The sequence below is a fragment of the Geotrypetes seraphini genome, chromosome 4 (genome assembly GCF_902459505.1).
Source record: "Geotrypetes seraphini chromosome 4, aGeoSer1.1, whole genome shotgun sequence".
NCBI lineage: Eukaryota > Metazoa > Chordata > Amphibia > Gymnophiona > Dermophiidae > Geotrypetes > Geotrypetes seraphini.
This window is the reverse complement of record NC_047087.1, coordinates 41,324,446-41,349,295: the sequence shown is the minus strand read 5'-3', so window position 1 is coordinate 41,349,295 and position 24,850 is coordinate 41,324,446. Positions and strand designations below refer to the sequence as shown.

Genomic DNA, 24,850 nt, shown 5'->3' with positions numbered 1-24,850 from the left:
TCTGGACTAATATGGTAGTCAACTATGAAGAACCCATCTTTCCCAAAAAGAAATAAGCATAATTTGACAGCCTTTACATTTTTGTTTAATAAGATTACATTTCAGTAATTTATTATTAAGCTAAATATCATCTTCAATTCCCCAAAACTGATACAGCATCTCTTTGAAAAGCTATAACAAATCCTGGTTTTGGAATTCCCGAACCCCACTGGACAGGGCTTTGGTGCTGTCCAAGTTGCAAGAGTGGTATACTCTTTATAAACTTACTTCATTGCGGTCTCACAAGTGGGGATGCTTTAATAGAATCTAGTGAGTTTCTAAACTTTGGAATGTAGCTCACAACTGATGTTTTATTTATTAATTTTTCGTTCTGTAATCCTGATTCGAGAAGATTGGGTTTGGGATGGGGGGGGGGCTGAATTTGCTGATTCTTATGGTGTCTTATGCTGTGGGAGGGGGGTTTGGTTGTGGTGACATACTAGCTTGTTCTGCTGTAGATATGATGTCTTGCATTGCTCTACCTGCTGTGTTTTGATGTGTTTGCTTTCAATAAAGGCGTTATTGATTTAAAAAAAAAAAAAAGAAGAAGAAAAGCTATAACAAATCATTAAGATAGGGAGTTTTCCAGAAAATCTTACTGCCTTCAAATTTTGATCACTGTACAGCCTTTATTAAAAGGAAGAGACTCCGAAACTGAGGCACACACAGTATGTTCATTTCCCAACTGCTGCTAATTTTTACAGGGCTGCTAGACACACAAGAGTATGGTACACATACACATAAAAGAAAGTCTCTGCTCTGTAAAGCTAACAATCTAGTCAAAACATACAGAACAAATAAATAAATGAAACACCTTAAGGGAAATGGTGAACAACATATAGAAGAATAAAAAGAAGCCTCATTGTGGCTTTTAGACTCTCTTTAAATAAGGCCAAAGACGGAGCACAACATATTGACTCAGGAAATCTATTCCATATATATACGGCACAGCAAGGTATAAAAGAACAGAGTCTGACGTTGTGATGGAGAAGGAAGGCACAGGTAAAAGTGACTTACCCAAACAGCAGAGTTCCCAAGGTGGGGTGTAGGGAGAGATAAGAGAGGAGAAATAATGAGGAGCTGCAGAATGAATGCACTTGTAGGTGAGTAAGAGAAGCTTGAATTGTATGTGGGAATGGATGAGGAACTCAATGAGGAAAGATTTGGTAATTACCTCGATAATATTCTTTCTAGTAGAAAGCCATATGAATCTTGAACCAGTGGGTTATTCACCTCTAATCGCAAGCTGTGTAGAAGGTATCATCTACATTTTCCAGCTTTGCCTCCTCTTATCACTGGGCTATGCTGTTGCTTCTCAGTTCATACCAAAGCAATTGACAACCATTAAAAGAGGATAAATAAAGAGGAGGGAGTACAGGAAACTCCTCGACAAAGCCAAGTTTGCTCTGCTCTTAAACGATTATAATTAAAGAGACTAATGCCAATAAGAACATAACACAAAAGGTGGAACCGAACAAGCCATCTACCTGAGTGCAACTGGCACCAACCCGGTGTAGTTCTCCCAGTCTCCCATTTGCAATAAAGAATTATTCTCATCACTCTTCAGACATGTTTGACAGCAGAAAGTTAAGCATTTGAAAATACATACTTGTCTGAAACAGTAAGCAAGCTAATTGAAATTTGATAGGGTGGGCCTTCAAGATTCATATGCCTTTCTACTAGAAAGAAGATTATTGAGGTAAGATTCTAATGTTCCCTTATAATGCAAAAGGCATACAAGTCTTGAACCAGTGGGATGTACCAAAGCAGTCCCCTGAGTCTAGGAAAGGGCAGATGAGCCTGCTCTTAGCACCAAGGACCCAAAAGTGATGTCCAGTCGTGCCACTATATCCATCCTGTAAAACTTTGTGAAAGTATATAGAGTGGATCACGTAGCTGCCCTACAAATCTGCTTGGGTGGAATTGACAGTGACTCCATCCATGAAGAAGTCACATTCCTGAGTGTGCTCTCAAAGAAATCAGTGCCTACCACACCCAATTTACACTGAAGAAATAGCCATGTAAATCCATCTTGAAGTCTTAGAAGCCAGCTTCCCAGGCGGCTAGGACTCGGTAATACAAAAAGATGATCTAAGACAGTGGTTCCCAACCCTGTCCTGGAGGACAACAAGGCCAATCGGATTTTCAGACTAGCCCTAATGTATATGCATGAGAGAGATTTGCATATAATGGAAGTCACAGGCATGCAAATCTGCTCCATGCATATTCATTAGGGCTAGCCTGAAAACCCGATTGGCCCGATTGAGCCTTTTCAGCATTGCTCAGACCCTGATTGCTTTCTCTAGCCATTGAGTCCATAAATAAATCCAGCAGAGAACAAAATAATTCCTGCTTGTAGCCTTCTTGAACGTTGTCCAGCACCTAGTGGTCTGAGCAAATCCTCGCTCAGGCCTCTCAGTAAGCTGACAACCTTCCTTCTATCCATGGGAGTTCAGCAACTGGTCTGGTGACATTGGGACTTCTTGGAGGCTGCTGCGGGGTGTGAATCTGAGGGTTGAGCTCACCTGGAGACTCCAACTCTCTGTCAAGAGTCTTGAAACGATCTCTGAACAGAGGACCCTACTGGGGACAAAACTGTTGAGAACCATGAAAATTACCTCAACCCATCCTGCCAGGGACATGTGGCCTCCTGTCTGGCAAAGACGTAGGCTGATTATCTGCCACACTGGCCATAAGATCACCCAACCCCTTGCCAAAGAGCATTTGGCCCTTGAAAGGCAGCCTGCTCAAAGTAGCCTTGGAAGTAGAAGCTCCCACCCACTGCCTAATCCAGAGCATTTTAAGGGCATAGAATAAGTAGACACCTTGCTCATGACCCTGAACACACCATAGCATTTGCTACATAACCCACCCTCGAAATTAATAACTGGGGGTAGGTGTCCTCCTCTGTTGATGGAGTCTGACGCAATATAGTATGGCAGGCGTGTGTGACAAAGGAAGCTGCTGCTGCTGCCTTCAGTCCCAAAGCTAAGGCCTTAAACTGTCTTTTGAGAACTAAATCCACCCTGCAGTCTTGTTCATTCTTTAAAATCACTCTACCTTCACAAGGCAGAGAAGTACATGTGGTAACCTATGCTACCAATGAACACACTTTAGGCGGGATAAACTGCTCTTGGCAATCAGGAACCAGTGGATGTAACTTTGCTATGGTTCTGGTATCTCACAAGGGACCCTCTGGAGTCTCCCAGTGCTCCATTAATATCATTGTAATATCTGCATGCAAAGGAAAAAAAGGTGGTCTGAGGCTTAGAGTTGCTCATGACAGAACACTGAGTAGTGGAGGTCTACAAGGGTTCAGATTTGTCCCTGTCCCTGCAGGAACTCAATTTCCCTATCCCATCCCCGCGAGTTTTATTGCTGTCCCATTCCTGTAAGATCTGCCTTAACCGCACAAGCCTCGAACACTTACGATTTTAAAGTGTTTGAGGCTTGTGCAGATGAGGACAGTTTGCAGGAATGGGATAGGGACAGGAAAATAACTTGTGGGGATGGGATGAGAAAATGAGTTCCTGTGGGGACGGGGGAAAATTTGTCCCCATGACATTCTCTATTCAGGTTTCCATATCCGCAAGGATTCTGTGATGACCGCCAGCAAAGCTGTCAGCTTAAAATGGCAGCACAGCTTTGGATCCTCCCCTAGCCTAGGGCCACCACAGACTCCTCACTGGTGGCCCCTGCCTGAAACCCAGAATCCTCCAAAACTGAAGTTTCATTTTGATAAAGTAAAGCCATTGATTCTGATACCCCAGTCTTCCAAGTGTTTCTATGACTGAACCTTGGTTCCTGCAGATGAACTTTCAGAGGGGGAAAGCCACCTGTGACTATAATCTCCTTAGAGGGACTAGAGGGGGCTAAGCCCAGTGCTCTTGCCCCCCACATGCCTCTTAACACATGGATCACAGATGCTCCTCAGCTGGCCATTCAGCACATATCTGGCATGAATTGGGGGTAAAATAGCCCGAGGAGTCCATATCTTAATGATTTTAATCAAAACTGAGGTGTTTTTGAGGCAGATAGAGGCATTTAAAATCATATTTTAAAAAAAATCCAAGATGGCTACAGCAGCAGTGTTTTGGCACAAAAAAAATGGTCTGGGAAAGCTAAATAAAAGTTCCAAAAATGTTGTAAAGGGGCTTTTGAAGGGTAGGGGACCCAAATCCAAACCCCAGAAATCCCCAAAAATGTAAATAAAGACTTCCATCTTGAAGTCTCCCATAGACTGCAGTGGTCAGTACTCTCAGTTGGTGCTGTGCCTGCTTCAGCTTAAACAGCAGCTGGAAGATGAAGAAAACTACTGCCTCAGACATACATTTGGAACTATTTTTACATGCTTCTTTCTTCGGGCTGCCATTCAGACTGTGTTAGAGTCTGAGATACCAGACCCCCACAGCATCTCATGTGCCGTCAGGGTGGGGGTAGAGATGCAGCCCACACTTGATAAAGTCTTCAGGACTGACACGAAGCCACACAGCCTGTGCTCAAGCTCCGGTAACAACCGGAAGCGAGCTCTACTACCAGGTGAATGGTTCCCCAATCACCAAAATGATTAGCGCAAGCTGGCTAGATAGGTGCCCTGTAAAAGGGTTGCCCTCCTAGCTACAGACTTCTGACCATGACATTCTGTGTCTTCTCCCAGGCAGAGCAGCCCCAGGAAAACTGGGGTCCTCTGAAACACCAAGAAGCCTAAAAAAATAAAAATCTGAAAATAACAAACCAAAAGCAGAGCACATCAGAAAGACATCTTCAACTAGCATTTAGAAGAAAAAAATTGAGGAGCAACAGCACAGCCCAGTGATAGAGAATGCGGAGCTGAAAAATGGAGATAATGTCTTCTATACAACTCACAATTAGAGGTTCATAACCCACTGGTTTAAGACTCGTATGTCTTTTACACTAGAACCTGACTTGATGGGTTGTATTAGTATAGTCACATTGGATGAATACAAGCTGTACAACTCATTTTTGAATAGACTGACATGGAGAAAAATCAGTAAATTCAACCAAACCTTTTGTGCTGGACCACATTTTGGACATTGGCATAATGGGTGGCAAAACTCCTGTTTCCCTGTCTGAATAATTTCCTCTCCGTCATCCAAATCGTCATCCACCCAGTCAAAAAGGTAACGTACCTGTTAAAGGGTGACAAATCATTACATATGCTTTCATCTACCATTTCATCTAAGTATATGAGCACTAGAATATTAAAACCAAAATTATGGTGACAATTATAAGCAAAGTATTTTCCAACCAAGCTGAAAGTTAAAAATAAACACAGTAGAGTCTGAGAGCTGGTTTCAGCTTATGGCAAAGGGATTTTGACTTTTTTTTTTTTAAATCAAGAAAATTACCGAATTTTCACCCATATACCGCGCACCCGTGTAAAACGCGCACATGGGTATAGCGCGCGGGGAACAGAAATTAATGTTAAAAAATTTTACTATAGCGCGCACACGCGTATAACACGCATGCTGCCCCGACTCTCCTCTCGCCGCCCCGACTCTCCGTTCGCCTTCCCGACTCTCCTCTCGCCTGCCCCGACTCTCCTTTCCGAAGGACCGCTCGCACCCCCACAGCCTCCTCCCTCCCCCTCCTGCATGGAGAAGCTGCCTACCGTTGTTTCCGGATGCCAGTGAGCCCAGCTGCTTCCTCTGCCGGCAGTCCCGCCCCTTCTCTGAGCCCTGCGCTACGCTGCTTCCTCTTCCGGCGGTCCCGCCCTTTCTCTGACATCAGAGAAAGGGCGGGACCACCTGAAGAGGAAGTAGCTGGGCTCACTGGCATCCGGAAACAACGGTAGGCAGCTTCTTCATGTGGGAGGGGGAGGGGGGGAGGCTGTGGGGGTGCGAGCAGTCCTGCGGGGTGGGGGTGCGAGCGGTCCTTCGGGGTGATGAATCGGACGTCAGGGGGGGGGAACTATGTAAAAAAAAATTTGTACAACGCGCATGGTTATGCTCGGTTTGTAAAATCGTGTATAACGCGCGCGTTATATGCGTGAAAATATGGTACTTTAAAAAATAGAAATCACAAGAATTCTTGGGCTCAAATACTTGTCCTTTCACAGCTGCAAACTTAAACTTTTCATTTGCAAGATGATGATTACAGCTCTCCCTCCGTATTCGCGGGGGTTAAGTGCAGAGCTGGCCCGCGAATTGCGAAAAATCGCGAATAAGTTTTTCGGCTGGCTCTGACCCACCCCCGCCTCTCTCCTGCATCTTATCTGGTGGTCTAGCAGTGAAACGGGGCAGGAGTGATCTTCCTATGCTCCTGCTCTGTGCAGAGCCATCATAAAAATGGCTGCTGTGAGCTCCCGTTGTAGTCTCGAGATGGAGACAGAGAACAAAGACTTAAAAGGGCACTGTGCAGCCTCTGGTCTTCAGTATTTTGAATGACAAAGCAATAGAGACAAGGACTATGTTTTTCTTTGACACAAAGAAAACTACAATTATCACTTAAGAAGTTTTCTTTCATATTTTAACACCTTTTGAGCCTGGAGGCCTATGATAGTAGCTCGATATGTGTAATCTATTTCCATGAAACCCATCCTGCCTTCAGATCTATGAATGTGCAATTTAAGCATACGCCGATTCTTATACATGATCTCATGGGCATTGAGTTCTCATTCACACATCTAGTTTTTCAAGGTCAGTCTACAATACCAAAGCTATATGAGAGTACAGGAAGTGCCAGCTGATTAACAGCCTGTATCTTATTCAGAGTTAATGCACTTTATCAGGTTTTGTTTTTGTTAGGTGCAATCAACTCATGCTCAAGTCCTAGCAACTTGATGAATTGCAGATCTAAAAAGAAATCGTCTTTGTGCTAGTTAGAGAGCTGCACGGGAACGGGGACGACGGGAATCCCGCGGGACCCGCGGGCATCCCGCGGGTTCCCCCTTTGGGTCACGGGGATCCCGTGGGGACGCCCCCTAGGGTCGCGGGGATCCCGTGGGGACGCCCCCCTAGGGTCGCGGGGATCCCGTGGGGACGCCTCCGAGGGTCGCGGGGTTCCTGCGGGGCTGGATGTACTCAGTCGCGCGGCTCTTCTCCCTACCTTCTCTGCTTGCAGCACAGAGCCGAACGGAAGTCTTCCCGACGTCAGCGCTGACGTCGGAAGGGAGGGAGGGCTTAAACAAAGCTGGATGTACTCAGTCGCGCGGCTCTTCTCCCTACCTTCTCTGCTTGCAGCACAGAGCCGAACGGAAGTCTTCCCGACGTCAGCGCTGACGTCGGAGGGGAGGGAGGGCTTAAACAAAGCCCTCCCTCCGACGTCAGCGCTGACGTCGGGAAGACTTCCGTTTGGCTCTGTGCTGCAGGCAGTGCAGGTAAGGAGGAAAGTAGCCTCGCGGTTCGAGTGGCTACCAAGGGAGGGGGCGGTCCGCCCCGCCCCGGTTGCAGCACAGCCGGCCAGGTCCCCTTACTTTTGTGGCACTTCCCCGACCGACCGCCAACAGCCCCGGTCCGACAATCCTCCCTGCCCTGTAGCCGCGAATCTAAATTATCTTCTTACAGCAGCTGTAATAAGGTAATTTAGATTCGCAGTTAAGGGCAGGGAGGTTTGTCGGACCGGGGCTGTTGTCAGTCGGTCGGGGAAGTGCCACAAAAGTAAGGGGACCTGGCCGGCTGTGCTGCAACCGGGACGGTAGAGAAGGAGTGGGGAGAAGGACGCTGAAAGGCCATGGGGAAGACGGGAGGAGGGGGGGGAAGGACTCTGAAAGCACTTGAAGACAGAGGAGGGAGAAGGACGCTGAAAGCACATGGGGAATACAAAGGGGTGGAGAAGGACGCTGAAAGGCCATGGGAAGGACGGGGGGGGGGGGGAAGGACTCTGAAAGCACTTGTGGAAGACAGAGGGGGGAGAAGGATGCTGAAAGCACATGGGGAAGACAAAGGGGTGGAGAAGGACGCTGAAAGGACATGGGGAAGACAAAGGGGTGGAGAAGGACGCTGAAAGGCCATGGGAAGGGCGGGGGGGGAAGGATGCTGAAAGCACTTGTGGAAGACAGAGGGGGGAGAAGGATGCTGAAAGCACATGGGGAAGACAAAGGGGTGGAGAAGGATGCTGAAAGCACATGGGGAAGACAAAGGGGTGGAGAAGGACGCTGAAAGGACATGGGGAAGACGGTGGGGTGGGGTGGAGAAGGATGCTGAAAGGCCATGGGGAAGACAGAGAGGGAGAAGGACGCTGAAAGGACATGGGGAAGCAGAGGGGGGAGAAGGACACTGAAAGCACATGTGGAAGACAGAGGGGGGAGAAGGACGCTGACAGGACATGGGGAAGATGGCGGGGAGAAGGACGCTGAAAGGAAATGGGGAAGAGAGAGTAGGGAGAAGACACTGGCAGGGAAGAAGACAGATGCCAGACTATGGGGGAGCGGAGAGAAGAAGATGGGTGCCAGACCAATTTGGAAGGGGGAAGAAAGGGAGAGGCACAGTAACAGAGCAAATGGAAGATGCAGAAGGAAGAGAGACAGTGGATGGAAGGAATTGAATGAGAACATGAGGAAAGCAGAAACTAGGCAACAAAGGTAGGAAAAGAATTATATTTTATTTTTTTATTTTGCTTCAGGATAAAGTAGTATATTAGTTGTGTTGATAAAAATTTATAAACATTAGAGGCTCTGGTAGAAACCCATTTGCAAAGTATGTATTCTTCCCAATTAATATTTTCAAATTAATAAAGTCTTTTTGCTTATTTGTAAATGGGTTTCTACCAGAGCCTTTAATTCAGTAGCATAATTAAATGAAATAACAATTTCTGAAGTTTATATGGACGGGCGGGGACGGAGGGGATTCCTCGCGGGGACGGGTGGGGACGGAGGGATTCCTCACGGGGACGGGTGGGATCCTCACGGGGACGGGTGGGGACGGGTGGGACTTTGGCGGGGACTGGTGGGGACGGGTGGGATTTCTGTCCCCGCGCAACTCTCTAGTGCTAGTCCAGAAAGGTCCTTTAGCATCATCCCCATGGTTGTTTTCAACAGAGCCCAGCCATCTGATTGCAGGTCGCCCTCTTTGCCAGGTTTCTTTGATTTTCCCAAACATGTCGTCCTTCTCTAGTGATCTCTCTCTTCTGATGGTGTGACCAAAATAAGACAGTCATAAGTCATAAGTTTGGGCTTTGAGTGATATAGCTGGTTTGAGCTCTTCTAGAATTGATTTCTTAGTTCTTCTGTCGGTCCAAGGCATGCCTAAAATCCTTCTCCTGAATAGTAGCAAAACCCAAAATGGTTGGAGATGAAAAACTATGAAAAAAAACTAAAACTCCCAAACCCCAAGAAGTAGAACTGGATAAGGGGGAGAGACAAGTCAAAGAATGATTACACTGCTGTAATTAAGACAGCCCAATAATATGGTTTCAAGAGATTGGGAGAACCCTCAATCACATAGCCTCCCTCCGGGAGCTCCCAGAAGTGATAGCTGTCACTGGCTTACACCCAAAAGGGTGTTAACCATGAAACATCCCCGGGCTCTCTCTGTGCGATTTTTGTGATAAATGTGCACACAAATAGTGCTGAAAGTGCAAAAAATAAATCAAAAACACACTCTACAATTCAATAAAATTGTCTCTATCCCTTATTCAGGGGGCCAAAACACAAGGTTCAAACGTCCAGATCCAACTAAGCAAAAACCAACTGGAAGTACTTAGCTTCTCCATGGATGATACAGCCAGTAAGTAACAAATTCGTCCTTAGCTTCTCTGTGGATGATACAGCCAGCAAGTAACAAATTCGTCCTTAGCTTCTCCATGGATGATACAGCCAGCAAGTAACAAATTCGTCCAACGGGACTCTGTTTCGGGGGTGAGCACCCACTTCTTCAGGAACAGCTGGGCTGAGCTGTAACCCCCAGATCATCAGGCACAGCAATTTGGCAAAGCAGAAAATGGCACTTGTCCGGAATGAATGCCTCCAATTTAAACTGCAGACACAAGAAACGTCACTCAGTTGGCGTATCACATGACTGCACGAACCGCGGGGGAGAAAGAAACACACCTCCCCGCACAGGCTCCGAGTGAAAAATCTAGTCGTTAGAACAACAGGGATGGGGACCCCTGCTGGTGGAAAAGAATAATGACAGTTAAAAAGTATGCTGCCATTCAATATATTCATTGTGTCCAGTAGGAACTAAAGCCTGGAGTTCAAAGATCCAGTATTGTTCCCTCCGCTGCAACAATGATAACTTATCCCCTTGATAATCCTCATATATCTGTTCAATCACAAACCAGCGTAAATCCTGAAAAGAGTGACCTAATTGGGTACAGTGAGGCACAAGAGGAGAACTCATAGATTGAGTATTGATCCGAGAGCGATGCTCAATGCATAGGAAAAGAGCAGAAAGCAGAGCGAATCGTACACGAGGGCTCCAACACGGTGTCCTCAAAGTGCGAAACCGAGGAGACCTGCAGAATTAACTCATGAAGCTCTTCCTGCTGAAAAATGCACACCACAGACGCATCTTCGCCAGCTGGGGGGTGCTCAAACCCCTTGCTGGTAGAATCCGACCCCCCAAGAGGATCCTGGAAATCTCCCCAAGGGTCCAGGTCCTCATCAATAACATCTTTCTCTAGGTGAAAATCCTCATCCCAAGAGACCCTCGGGCATTTGGATGAGAGAGGAGTAGAGGGGGGCAAAACCGCCGCTGTGTGGGGTCGCACCAGGGAAGACGTCGAGGGAAAAAAGACCTCCGAGACCCTCAGAGTGGACATGGAACCTCCTGCTGCCAGCACTTAATATTTACAAAGTGTTAACAAAAATTCAGGGGAAAGACCTCCGGCGGCCCCAAGGGACTCCCTGCCCTAGCAGGGGATCCTGCCATACCTTGCCCCAGTGGCGTACCTAGGGGGGGGGGGGGGGGGGGCGGGCCGCCCCGGGTACCAGCCCTAAGGGGGTGTTCCCGGCCTTGCCGTTCAGTCCCCCGCCACCCCCGAAGGACCGCTCGCCCCCCTGGCCTCCCCGCACCACCTATGAACAGCCGCAGCAGGATCGCGAAGTCAGCGTCAGCATCCCTGCGCTGCTTCCTACGACGCGATCCCGCCCCTCCTCTGACGTCAGAGGAGGGGCGGGACCTTGGCGCAGGAAGCAGCAGGGATCGCTGACGCTGACTTCGCGATCCTGCTGCGGCTGTTCATAGGTGGTGCGGGGAGGCCAGGGGGGCGAGCGGTCCTTCGGGGGGGGCGGGGGACTGAACGGCAAGGCCGGGAACACCCCCTTAGGGCTGGTACCCGACGCTGACTTCGCGATCCTGCTGCGGCTGTTCATAGGTGGTGCGGGGAGGCCAGGGGGGCGAGCGGTCCTTCGGGGTGGGTCGGGGCATCAGGCCTTCAGGGTGGGGCGGGCGGGCAGGCAAGCAGGCTTTCAAGGGGGAGGGGGTGACAGGCAGGCAGGCAGGCCTTCAAGGGGGGACAGGCCTTCGGGGGGGGGGGGGGTGCAGACATTCAAGGGGTGCAGGCCTTCAAGGGGGGCAGGCAGGCCTTCAGGGGGGTGCAGACCTTCGGGGGGGGGTGTAGGCCTTTGGGGGGGTGCAGACCTTCAAGGGGGTGCAGGCCTTCAAGGGGGGAAAGGCAGGCAGGCCTTCAAGGGGGGGACAGGCCTACAAGGGGGGGGGGACAGGCCTACAAGGGGGGGGACAGGCCTACAAGGGGGGGGACAGGCCTACAAGGGGGGGTGCAGGCCTTCAAGGGGGGGGGCAGGCCTTCAAGGGGGGGTGCAGGCCTTCAAGGGGGGGGCAGGCCTTCAAGGGGGGAAAGGCAGGCAGGCCTTCAAGGGGGGGACAGGCCTACAAGGGGGGGGGACAGGCCTACAAGGGGGGGGACAGGCCTACAAGGGGGGGGGACAGGCCTACAAGGGGGGGGGGACAGGCCTTCAAGGGGGGGTGCAGGCCTTCAAGGGGGGGTGCAGGCCTTCAAGGGGGGTGCAGGCCTTCAAGGGGGAGACAGGCCTTCAAGGGGGGGAAAGGCAGGCAGGCAGGCCTTAAAGGGGGGACAGGCCTACAAGGGGGTGGGACAGGCCTTCAAGGGGGGGACAGGCCTTCGGGGGGGTGCAGACCTTCAAGGGAGTGCAGGCCTTCGGGGGGGGGGGTGCAGTCCTTCAGGGGTGGGGTTTAGGCCTTCAGAGGGGGACAGACCTTCGGGGGAGGGGGGTCCTGGTGTAAAAGTACACAGAGGGAGAGAGGGAAGGGGGGGTTCAAAGATACATGCATATGCCAGACTTTGGGGGTTAGAAATAATGGGTCTAAAAACAGAGGAGTGGGAGAGAGATGGTGCATAATGGGATTTAGGGAGGGAAGGAACAGAAAGGGAGAGAACTTGGAAACAGGGGATGGTGTGGAGGGGGGATAGAGATACTGGATAGGAGGATAGTTGGGAACAGAAAGGGAGAGATGGTGGATCCTGGGGTGGTGGGGAGTTGAGAAAAGGTGAAGCTGTGGATGGAGACAAAAAAAAGGAAAGATGCCAGATCTCCGGGAGAGGGAAGGGAAACGGAAGGGGAGAACAGAGATGGCAGACGGATGGTTAGCACGGAGAAAGGAGACCCTGGCAAGCAAGACAACAAGAGCCTGGGACCAACAAGATTTGAATATTGATCAGAGAACAAAAGGTAGAAAAAATAATTTTATTTTCTGTTTTGTGATTACAATATGTTAGATTTGAAAAGTGTACATGAGACAGCTTGAAATGGGAACTTTTCTATTTTTGTGAATGGCAAGGCTGAGTTCAGTTAAAATATATGCTTTATAAGAAAATATAATAATGTGTTTTATAAAGTTTATAAGCATTGCTGGCATACTCGGTGAGGTGTTCCTAGTGTTGGTGGTGGTGGTAGCATGTCAGTGTGTTGAGAGGAAGAGGTAGTCTGGGAAATTCTGCTGAGCAAACTCTGGGCCCATTTCCACCCCCAGTTAGTCCACTCCACTCAACTGGTTCACACACTGAGTGGGTCTTTGGGTGTTATTTCTGGGTAGTTGTTTTAGAATCTCTTCCAGTGGTTTGTCAGTATCTCCTTCTGGTCCAAGGAAGGAAACTTTGTCAACCTTAGCATTGACCTTCAGAATATGTTTGTAACAGCGCTGCTTGTGTGGCATTAGGCTATGTAGTGATCGAAAGAAAAAAACAGACCTTTGCACATTTTTGCACTATATGGTGGGTGTATGAGGAGATTCATTTCCTGCACAGTTAAGTCCATTTTTTCTACTGAATAATAGTATAGGTACAATGAAAGTAAATAGCAAAAATGTTTGAGTAGATAATTAAGGAAATCTTTTTCATATTGCTTGCTTATGGACTGGGAAAAAAGACTGTTCAAGCAAATGTCTCCAGAACTGCTTTAATGGAAAAATGTGATTTTTTTTTTTTTTAAGTACTTTGTGAAATTTATTGTTGTTGTGAAATTTATTGTTATACTTTGTTTAAACTTAAAAAGCGGTGTCATTAACAGTGAATCTAATCGAAAAATCGATTCAACAGGGTGAATCGGATCGAATGAAATATTTTTCTCTGAATCGGGCAGCACTATTGGCTACCATGAGAATGGGCTACTGGGCATGATGGACCATTGGTGTGACCCAGTTAGGCTATTCTTATGTTATGTTCTCATCTGTAGGGGCCTTTGTTTTCACTTCTTATTTTAATGTATTTTTTTCCTGGGAACTTATCAGTGTTTTTTTATAATGGGAACAAAAATGGAAGAGAATTAATGTGTGTGGAATGGGGGGGGTAACTAATTTCTTCAGCTAAATAATTCAATCCACTTCAAACAGACATAGGAGAACTCACGCACCATTCACACACCCTCCAACCAAAAACGTCAAAAGAAAAAAACTGTTCGACAACCTCCTAGCCATTCGAGCTGCAACACTTGACCCCCAACTCTACAACCTATTGACCTCGACCACAAACTACAAAACCTTAAAAAAAGAAATAAAAACCCTTCTATTAAAAAAACACATAAAACCAAACTAACATAATCAGAACTGTCCCAAGCATCACCTGCAACTACTCCATATGTACTTCTGATGTCATGACAATTCAGACATAATTTATGTTATGTTATGTTTGGAATAATGGTTACATAAATGAGGTTCAATAAAAGAAAATTTTCTGTGGGAGTATTTGTTGGAACTTCTGTTATCCTGATTTCTTCTATCTGTGGGCTTTCTTTAGCTAACCTACTTATCTGGGGCTTTCCACTTCTGCAGCTGCCCTTTTCACGGTCCACTTTGCGCTTGCACTCTCTGGGGAGGGGGGGTTGGGTCTGGGCTTGGTGGGGTAGGTGTGTCTGGTAGTTTTGTCTGGGTGGTGGCTGGGTGTTTCTTGGGTGCTTGTTGTGCGGATTGGTGTGTCTGGTGAGCGGTCTGGGTGTTGTTGCTTGTGGGGGTTTTTTTCATTATAAAATATGGCTGAGGGTCTAGTCCGGCTTATTATTCTTGTGGGTTCTGGGGTGGGATTTGTTTGCTTGCCCCAAGTTTTGGCCTTTTGTTGTGTATTGCTATGCCTCTCATTGGCAATTTTCTCTTGGGAGAGGCTTGTTCATGCTTGTTGTTGCTGTTACTCTCATTCTGTGTTCTTTTTGATAATGTATAAGTTTCTGTACAGACCATGGTTGCTTGTCTGGACCTTTTGCCATTCTCAATAAAAATACTTTGGAAAAAAAAAAAAAAAAAAAAAAGAAAATTTTCACTGCCTGTTTCTATTCTGACCATTTATTCCATTTCATGGTTATTGCAAAAAAAAAAAAAAAAAAATTTTACATGAGGGGGGGGGGGGGGGGTGTCAAAAAATGATGGGCCCCGGGTGCCACATACCCTAGGTACGCCACTGCCTTGCCCCTGTATTTCCAGAACAGGGGGAAGGTCACCTGAGGTAACTGAAATGAAGGAGGAGGTTCCTGCCAAAATTGGACCTGAAACCGCCAAAATCGGAGCTCCTGCGGCCTGCCGTGTCTGAAAAACTTGGGACTTTCCTGACGCTAAGGCCACGGAACCTACAGACGCAAAAAGGGAATCCTTTTATCAAGTTTATCAAGTTTATTATGCAATTTGATTAATCGCTTATTCTACATTCTAGGCGATATACAAACAATAACGAATAAATAAAAACTTGGGGTAATTATTACATAGACAAATAATATTACATAATTACAAAAACTTACAATCATGAAACACTAGGAAAACTATATTTAAAGGGTTACATTCTGTATCAAATTCTATATTTCAGGATTACAACAATAGGGAGGGAATAAAAGCACAAATAAGAAAATAAAAGGTTAAGAAGGAATGTAAAGTTATTTATTAACTAAAACTTTTCCCCTTTAAAAGTGCTCATTGTGCTGAAAACCACCCTAGCTGCAAAAAAAAGTGCTGGTTAGTTGAGAAAATACAGAAAAAAGGCAGTTATAAAGGGAATTTAGCCCTTTAGACCAGCACACCTCAGAATTTTTTTTTTTTTTTTACAGAAAAGACTCCACAGCTCTCAAAGTTGGGGCCAGGCCGCCGGCTCAGGCACCTCTACAAAAATATGGAGAAGTCGAGGAAGGTGGAGGGGAGGGACCCAGCACGTGACCCACCGGGTTTAACACCCCTGAGGTTGGACGGATACACAAACAGGAACCATCCAAGCTCTATCCGGCACAAAAGGGAACCAGGAGTCCAAAACAAAGTTCCAACAGTGCTAAGAGGGGAGCCAAAATTAGCCTTACCACCTGCTACTGGAGACTAAGGAAGACTGGATTAGTAGAGGGGAAGCTAAACTGATATACAAGTTTGATCTCAGTCTCCACCTGCTGGTAGCAGTGAGGTATAAAATCCATCCGTAAAGGAACTATACCGGTCTATCAAGTGATACAGAAAATCATTTTACCTACCGGTGATCCTTGCAGGCTGCTGTAATTAGCTTTAAAGGTGAGACCAGGAGGCCAGGGGGGAAGCTGGAGGATGCTAGAGAGAAGGGGGAAAAATGCAGGCCTTCGGCAAATTGGGCAGCGCTGGCGCTGTACCGCATAGGGAAGTCAGCTGGCAGGCGCCTCTCTTCATTCTCAGTGTGCCGCGGCACACTTGGAATCTCAGGAGGCACACTAGTGTGCCTCGGCATACAGTTTGAGATATACTGGTAGTTGGAAACAAATGACCAAATAGATATTCCTCTCAGAATTAGTCCCAAACACAGAAAACATTTCGTGGATGAAACCCCCCCCCCAACAACAACTTGTAATGCTTTGTGAAACCAAAACTGTGATCAAGACTATTTTAAATTCTACTATTTTCCAAGCATGAGAAATAAAAGTAGTCTTCAGAAAGAACTGTAGCATGTAACTGCTCTGCTTCTGGTTATTTTTTTAATTAAATTAAATTGTTTGAGTGGCTATTCTATTTCTAGAGGATGAATAAGAAAACTTATTTACTATGATGTAGTAGATAACAGTTCTCCTGTTTCAGGGACTTCTGTTTAAGCTCATAACAACTTACCATTTCCAAATCACCATCTACAACAGCTCTTAAGAGTTTTTCAACCTGAATGAAGAAATGAGAAAACAATGTCTCATGTACAAATTATATAGCATTCTGAAAATCCAATGTTCTTTATTAACCTATTTAATGGAACTGCTGATTTAATGCAGAGTACTAAAAATCTGATAAGACTGTATAAAATAAGATATCTCCCACTAGCAAGTCATACCTTTAAAATGTCAGAATCATCTACAGCAACTGTTCTCAATCTGGTTCTTAAAACTGCCTGACTAGTTTGGTTTTCAGGATATCTATAATGACTATGCATGAGTTATACAGTACTTGAACACACTGAAAGCAGTACGTGCAATATCCTGAAAACCAAATGGGCCAGGCAGTCCCTAAGAAAGAGGTTGAGAACCACCAACAGAAGCAATTAGATACACATGTAGCTTCTACTACTATTTATTATTTCTATAGCGCTGAAAGGCGTACACTGCACTGTACATTTTAACATACACTAGACAGTCCCTGCTCAGAAGAGCTTACAATCTAATTTAGACAGGACATTTCAGGGTTGGGGAGATTATAGTGGGTATAGGTATCGGACATCAGTGAATGGGAGTTAAGAGTTGAAAGCAGTTTCAAAAAAGTGGGCCTTTAACTTGGATTAGAACACTGCCAGGGATGGAGCATGACGTATTGATTCGGGCAGCTTGTTCCAGGCATACGGTGTCGCAAGAAAGAAGGGACGGAGCTGTAAGTCACTGAACTGCAATTGGTAGTTTATCAAATCTCTGCAAATATACTTTCTTCCTTTACATTGGCTTCAATTCTTGAACTGCATAACTGAAATTTGTTTGGCCCAAGGATATTTTCTCATGTAAAGCTAATGGAGCCTATTTTGCAGGACATTAGTATGTCTTCACATATTTGTATGTACCAGAAACATCCACACATATATGTTCCTTCTGGGATCCTCTTGAACCAACCTTGTAATATAATGATTATGTTTTTATTATGTAAATTGCCTAGAAGTTTTATAGGCGATATTATCAAGTTTTAAATAAACCTGAAACCTCCCTGCAATCTACTGTGAAAATATGGCGTGGATAGCATAAATACAAAAAAGGTTAATGGGAGTGTGGGGTGTTCTTCAGGGATCTCTCCTTTCCCCCATTCTTTTTAATCTTACCACAACTAATCAGTCTCAACTTAAAGCATTTACACATGCATTTCTGTACATATGCTAATATTTCTGTTATAATTCCATTTGATCTCTCGTTATTGGATATTTATCATCTTATAATGGAGTAGTTTTCTATTGCACAAAATTGGGCAGCTTCAGTTACCTTAAGCTAAATATGGAAGAGACATAATTTATTTGGTTTGGACCTTCATCTATCTCATGTTCAGATGAACATATTAAGATTAAAGACATGGATTTTAAGATGCTGTTTTCTTCACGGAAATTAGGGGTGCTCCTAGAATCCCATTTAACAATGAAAGAACATATTAAAAAAAGTATCACAATGCGTTTTTTGTAAGTTGGCTTAAATCAGCTTTCTATCTCCTTCTCTCATCCTCCAATTCCCTTTTATCTGCTTTCCATTATCACATTTCTGCCCTTGTATACTCATTATTCTGTTTATTTATCTCCTTGACAACTCTCTCACATGGATCCACCATTTCTAGCATCTCCCCCTCCTTGTCACTTACTCCACCCTTGTAACCCAGCATTTCCTTTCTCTTTCTTTCTCTCTCTCTCACAAGTCCAACATCTTTCAGCCCTTCCACTCCCTCCTCCTAATTCTGACATCTATCCTTCCTACTCCCTTCTGGCCCCCAGTCCATATTCTCTCTATCTTTCCCTGTCCATCTCTCCCTCCCTCTTCTGCCACGGTCCCCTGAATCTCTCCCTCTCCCCATTTTGTCCCCCTCCACATCCATCTCTCCCCTCTGCTGTCTCTCCCTTTCACCCCCTTGTACCATCTCTCCCTGACCCCCCTCTGCCTTCCTCCATGTCCATCTCTCCCTCTCTAGCTCCCTCTGTCTTTCTCCAAATCCATCTCTCATTGTCCCCCTTATGCCCCTCTCTGCCAACTTTCCCTATCCTTCTTCAACCCTCTCTGCCATCCCCAAGTCCATCTCTCTCCCTGTCCCGCACCAATCTGAAATCTTTCCCTCCCTCCCTTATCCCATTCCCGAGTCTCAAATCTCTTCCTCCTTCCCTCATTTGAATCCATCTTTCCCTTCTCCCACTTCCTCCCCCAAGTCCTATACCGCTCCCTTCTCTGCCTTCTACCCCTCCAGAGTCTTAAATGTCTTGGGAGGGGCCTTATTTCTAGGCAGCACTCCGGTGGAAGCAGCATCTTGCTACTGCTCAGCTTACCTGCTGGTCAGCTCTCTCTACCACATCTCTTCTCCAACATCTACTCCGCTATCACAAATTTTGTGTAAAAACACAGCACCACCCTGATATCAGCCCTAGCATCTTCTCTACTGCGGCCTACCCCAGCGGAAACAGAAAGTTGTCAGAGAGGGCGGGCCACAGTGGAGAGAAGATGCCGGGGCCGATGTCAGGGCAGCGCTGTGTTTTTACACAAAATATGAGGTAGACACATGGTGGCGGGCGGGGGGGGGGGGTTGGGGGTTGGGAAGGAGTTAATATTGGGAAAAGGACGTGGCAGAGAGAGACGACCAGCATGTTTGCTGGCCTGCAGTAAGATTCTGCTTTCTGAAGAGATTTCTAGTTGGCAACCTATGTCCTTAGTGCCCCCAGTGCCGCTTTCCTATGTCCTTAGTGTCCCATCCTATGTCCTTAGTGCCTCCTAGGTCCTTAGTGCCCCTTCCTATGCCCTTGGTGCCCTCAGTGCCTCCTTCCCATGTCCTTAGTGCCCCTATGTCCTTAGTGCCCCCAGTGCCTCCTTCCTATGTCCCCCTCACTGCCTTCCAGACTTTGTCCCACTCCCACCGCCAGCCTACCTGCCTCCCTCCCTCCCAACCCCCTGTGCAGTAGAACCGTTGAGCAGCATGTTTCCATCTCCCCCCCCCCCGCCACTACTGCCGTTGTGCAGCAAATCCCACTGGCCCTCCCATCCGACCCTCCTACCGCGAGACAACCTACAAACCTCCCGGCTCCAGCAGCATCCGCAGTACTCTAAACACGCTGCTTCGCGGCCTTCTACTGCCCGTGATTTCCTCTGCCGCGTCTCCGTCTCAATGTCATCAGGGATGCGGCAGAGGAAATCAGGGCAGTAGAAGGCCTCGAAGCAGCGTGTTTAGAGTACTGCGGATGCTGCTGGAGTCGGGAGGTTTGTGGTCATCTCGCAGTGGGAGGGACAGATGGGAGGGTCAACGGGGGTTCGGGTGCATCGAGGAGGGGTGCGCCGGGGGGGGGGGAGGGGAGGTTGACGACGACGAACTGCCTTACAATGAGTGCTGCCTTACAGTGAGTGAAGGGGGAGTCAAAGCGCCCATGTGCACTCCTGCCGGCCAGGTATCTACGGATCATGGATCACGCAGTTAGGAGTGTGCATGCGCACTTAGCATTTTATTATTAGAGATTCTAAATTTCATGCCTTTCTTATCACACAATGGAAGGAAGAAGGGGGGAGGATTAGCAATTGTCGCCAAAGAAGGATTTGTAGTTGAACTTTTGGACTCCAAAATGACCGATCAATTAGAAATATTAGCTTGCAAAATTAGCAATAAGGAACTAGAAGACTCCCTTTCGTGTATACTTTTTTATGTTCCACCGAAAAGCTGGCCAAAAGCTAGGGAGGACTTCTGCGAATTCGTCCTACACAACTCAATCACTTCATCACATAACCTAATCGCAGGAGACATAAACTTACATCTAGATGAAATAGACAATCCAGAAGCGAAAGACTTTAAAAACTTTCTTTCGCTACTCAATTACAATTTCCCTTCACCCACTCAAACGCATGAAAAAGGCCTTCACCTAGACATTGTAGCGATATCCATAAAAGAAAACACAGACACTCCCATCTCTCTCTCAAACAGTACCTGGTGTCATGACATCTGGTCCGACCATTTCACATATTATTTCAATCTAATTTGGACCCAGCTAAAAACTAAGACATGCCCACGGACAAAAAGAGATCACCTCACAAGGGGCCATATCAATCCAGAGGAATATTGGTCACAATATGACCTACAAGCGAAGATAGTAGAAGAAGAAGAAGAAGTTGACTTCCATGCTCACTGGATGAAAACTAGCACGTCCATCTTAGATAAAATTGCCCCAATACGAAAGAGCAAAAGCTGTTCAAACAAATACAACAAATGGTTTGACGTCGAACTCCAAACAATGAAACAATCAGTAAGACGATTAGAGAGAATCTGGAAAAAAACGGGAAAAGCATCAGACCGAAACATTTGGAGATCCAACATAAAACTCTACAAACAACAGATAAAAGAAAAACGTCAAACTTTTTACTCGTCCAAAATCAACTCATCTAATACTGGCTCAAAAGGAGCCAATACAAAAGAACTGTTCAACATAGTTACAAACCTATTTGACACCACACGCCACACTCAACCCATGCATAATGCCAAACTACCCTCAGCAAACGAACTAGCACAACACTTCGACTCAAAAATCAAAAACCTAAGAAACAACTACTCGACAATTCCTGCATACGAACATCAATCAATTGATATACCAAGAAATGAAATACCAGCGGAAATGATCTGCAGTTCCTTCCACAACTCAGATTGGAACAACTATATCAAATTATACAACAAATACTCTAATTCATACTGTGTCTTGGACTCATGTCCCCCAGAGATTATGAAAGCAGCTCCATTAGGCTTTAAATTATCCTTATTGAATTATCTAACCAATAACCTATATAACGGAAATTTCCTCACCAACAATGGTCATATTATAATAACTCCAATCCCAAAAAATTGTAAAGAACAAGCGACATCAATAACCAACTATAGACCTGTAGCATCTATTCCATTTATGGTAAAAATCATGGAAGGACTGGTACACACCCAACTTATGGAATACCTTGACCAATTCTCCCTCCTGCACGAAACTCAATCTGGTTTTAGGCCTCTATTTAGCACTGAAACTGTAATTGTGGCCATTTTGGACAATTTGCGCTACTTGTTCAGTAAGAGCCTTAACGCCCTAATCATGCAATTTGACATGAGTTCCGCCTTTGACTTGGTAGACCATGGAAAACTGTTACAATGCCTAGACGCAATCGGAATCAGAGGAGAAGTACTGAACTGGTTTCGAGGTTTCCTTATATCACGCACATACCAAGTCCGTTTTAATCACGATCTCTCAGATACATGGAGCAATCCATCTGGCGTGCCACAAGGATCACCGCTTTCCCCTTTGCTCTTCAATGTTTACATGTCCTCGCTGGGTGCACAACTATCCCAGCTGGGGATAAAACTATTTAGGTACGCTGACGACTTCACGATAATCATCCCATTCACCAACTCTGTCTCGGAAGTCACCCCCAAAGCAACAGAAGTATTAAATCGGATGGAGCAATGGATGACCGAATTCAGACTAAAACTAAACTCAGAGAAAACTAAATTTTTCATAGCAGCGCCATACCCACTCGACACTAAAGCACCAATGTGCATTAACAACCTCAGCTATCCAATTCAACCCACTATGAAGATATTGGGTGTAACATTGGACCAAAACCTGACCATGAAAGATCAGGTGGACTCCTTGATCAGAAAAATCTTTTATACTCTCTGGAAACTTCGGTCCATCAGAGCTCACTTCGATGCCTCATCATTTCGAATTGTAGTACAATCCCTTATTCTGAGTCAACTCGATTATTGTAACATCGCCTACTTGGCAATCCCCCAGAAATACATGCGGCGATTGCAACTGGTTCAAAATACAGCAGTTAGACTACTTTGTGGATTGAAGAAGTTTGATCATGTGACACCTTCCTATCAACTTTTACACTGGCTACCAATGGAGGCACGTGTGAAATTTAAGTTTGGTTGTTTTTGCTTCAAGGTACTTTATGGATTAGCCCCTAAATACATAACAGACCTTTTCTCTTTCTCAATCAACAGACACAAGCGAAGCTCACACCTGAACTTCGTTTCTCCACCGGTTAGAGGTTGTAAATTTAAAAATCATCATCAACATCTTCTAGCACATCAAGCAGCATTATAGGGTAAAGACCTTGAACAATTGCTTGTGCCTACTACCTATGGAGAATTCAGGAAACGTCTGAAAACACATCTATTCCTGAAATACTTAGGAATTCCATTCAATCTTAGTCCTTAACAACCGAGCGCAAGAATCACCTGTCGCTAAATCTGTACTTTGTTTGTTCATTCAATCTGTAACTCTGTTTATTCACTCAATCTGTAACATTTCTAAGCATTGTAAACCACATAGAACTTCATGGTCCTGCAGTATATAAACTGTTATTATTATTATTAATAATGAGACTCATAGATCTAATCCTACTTTATTCTGGGAGGCAGCAAAAGCAGTACTTAGGAGTAGCATCATTAGTTATGCTAGTCATCATAAGAAAATGCATAAGGCGGTTATTTTGAGGTTGGAAAGATAGGTTGGACAAGCGCGTCGCAAATATGGGTCCTCCCCTATTTTCATAAGGGTCGTCTTTTGGAGCTCCAGACTTCTTTAAATGAGTTAATTCATCAAAGGGCCATGAAGTCTAATATGTACTATCGCTATAATTTATATAAATATGGGAACAAGGGGGGTGGAGCTATGGCTAGGCTTTCGTGTACTTGGGAAGGGCGACAAAAGGTGACGTGGCTTACAGACTTGAATGGTATGAAAACTAATAAGGATGCCAAAATTTGTGATATTTTTTGTTATTATTATGAAAATTTATATGCTGGCCCACAAGAGGGTTCTATCTATTTAGAGTAAAGATCTACCGGTTACTGGTTCAGAGGCTTTGCAGCATTTGAATGAGGAAATATCTGAAGATGAAGTTTGTTGGACAATCTCGCAGAGTTCTTTGGGTAAAGCCCCAGGCTCCGATGAGTTCAGGGCAGAAATTTATAAGGTTCTTCAAGGGGAGATTATCTCTATCTTAACTCTTATGTTTAATGAAGCCATACGCTGGGGTACGTTATCACCTTCATTGACCATGGCCCAAATTATTGTGCTGCTTAAGCCTGGATCATATAGGCCCATTTCTCTGCTGACACAGGAGGCTAAAATTCTTGCTAATAGCGAAATTCTTGCTAATAGTGAAAATTCTTGCTAATAGACTCTCTAAAGTTTTACCGGATATTCTTCATTCGTCACAGGTGGGTTTTGTGAAGGGACGTCATGATGTCTGGAATGTGAGGGCGATTTTGGCATCATTAGAGGCGGTTCAGAGGTCTCGAACGCCTTCTCTGCTGATTAGTTTTGATGCAGAGAAGGTGTTTGACAAGATTAAATGGAATTTTTTGATTGCAGTGTTGCATAAATATGGTTTGGATGGTTGGTTTTCAGCAGCGGTGAGGACACTGTATGCTCAGCCTAAGGCTCAACTTTTGGTAAATGGGTGTGCTTCTTCGGTTTTTGGGGTTGGCAGGGGTACCCGTCAGGGCTGCCCTCTGTCGCCTCTTTTGTTTGTATTGACATTGGATCCTTTACTCCGGGAGCTGCATTTGAATGCTAAGATTGAGGGAGTTGTTCTGGGAAGGCAGGAGTTTAAAGTATCTGCTTTTGCAGATGATTTGTTCGTACATATCACCAATCCGGTACAGTCTCTCAGGGTTTTAATGGAAAGATTTGTGGAGTATGGCGATTTTTCAGGATACACTTTGAATTGTCTGAAATCAGAGGCGTTGATTACAGCAGCCACCAATCCGGCATGGTGGGGAGATGCCTTTCCTTTGCAATGGGCTCAGGGTTCATTTGAATATTTGAGGATCCTTTTGTCATCTATGGTTTCAGATATCTATAATCTTAATGTCTCTCAGTTCTTAACTTCTACGAGGAAGTGGTTGCAGTCTTGGTCTTTGTTACCTATTTCTCTTATGGGGCGGATTCAGTTAGTTAAGATGACTCTCTTTCCCGCTGGTTGTATGTTCTCCAGTTGTTGTCTCTGTTTCTTAGGCAAAAAGATTTCATACAGTTTCAATGGTTGGTCTTTGCTTTTTGCTGGCAGGGTAAGAAGGCAAAAATGGGATCAGTATGGTTTTATGGAGGGTGGGTTGGGCCTACCGGATTTAAGACTGCATAATTTAGCATGTCTCATTAGGCATATTTCGGATTGGTTGGAGGGTGCATCAACTTACGTATGGAATGAATATGACACTGCTCTTTTCTTGCCCTGGAATTTTCACTTTTTGTTGAATGTTCC

At 45.6% G+C, this 24,850-nt stretch overlaps 1 protein-coding gene across 6 annotated transcripts in view; it reads right to left on the bottom strand.

Annotated features, from left to right (window-relative positions):
* The window catches only part of ANKRD27 (ankyrin repeat domain 27), a 141,304-nt gene that overhangs the window by 31,482 nt on the left and 84,972 nt on the right, over positions 1 to 24,850 (bottom strand). For all 6 annotated transcript variants that reach the window (XM_033940966.1, XM_033940967.1, XM_033940972.1 and 3 more), the window contains 2 exons: positions 16,515 to 16,559; positions 5,067 to 5,189 (listed from right to left, as the gene is read on the bottom strand). In XM_033940966.1, coding sequence (XP_033796857.1) covers positions 5,067 to 5,189; positions 16,515 to 16,559 — 168 coding nt within the window. The remainder of the gene's footprint in view (positions 1 to 5,066; positions 5,190 to 16,514; positions 16,560 to 24,850) is intronic.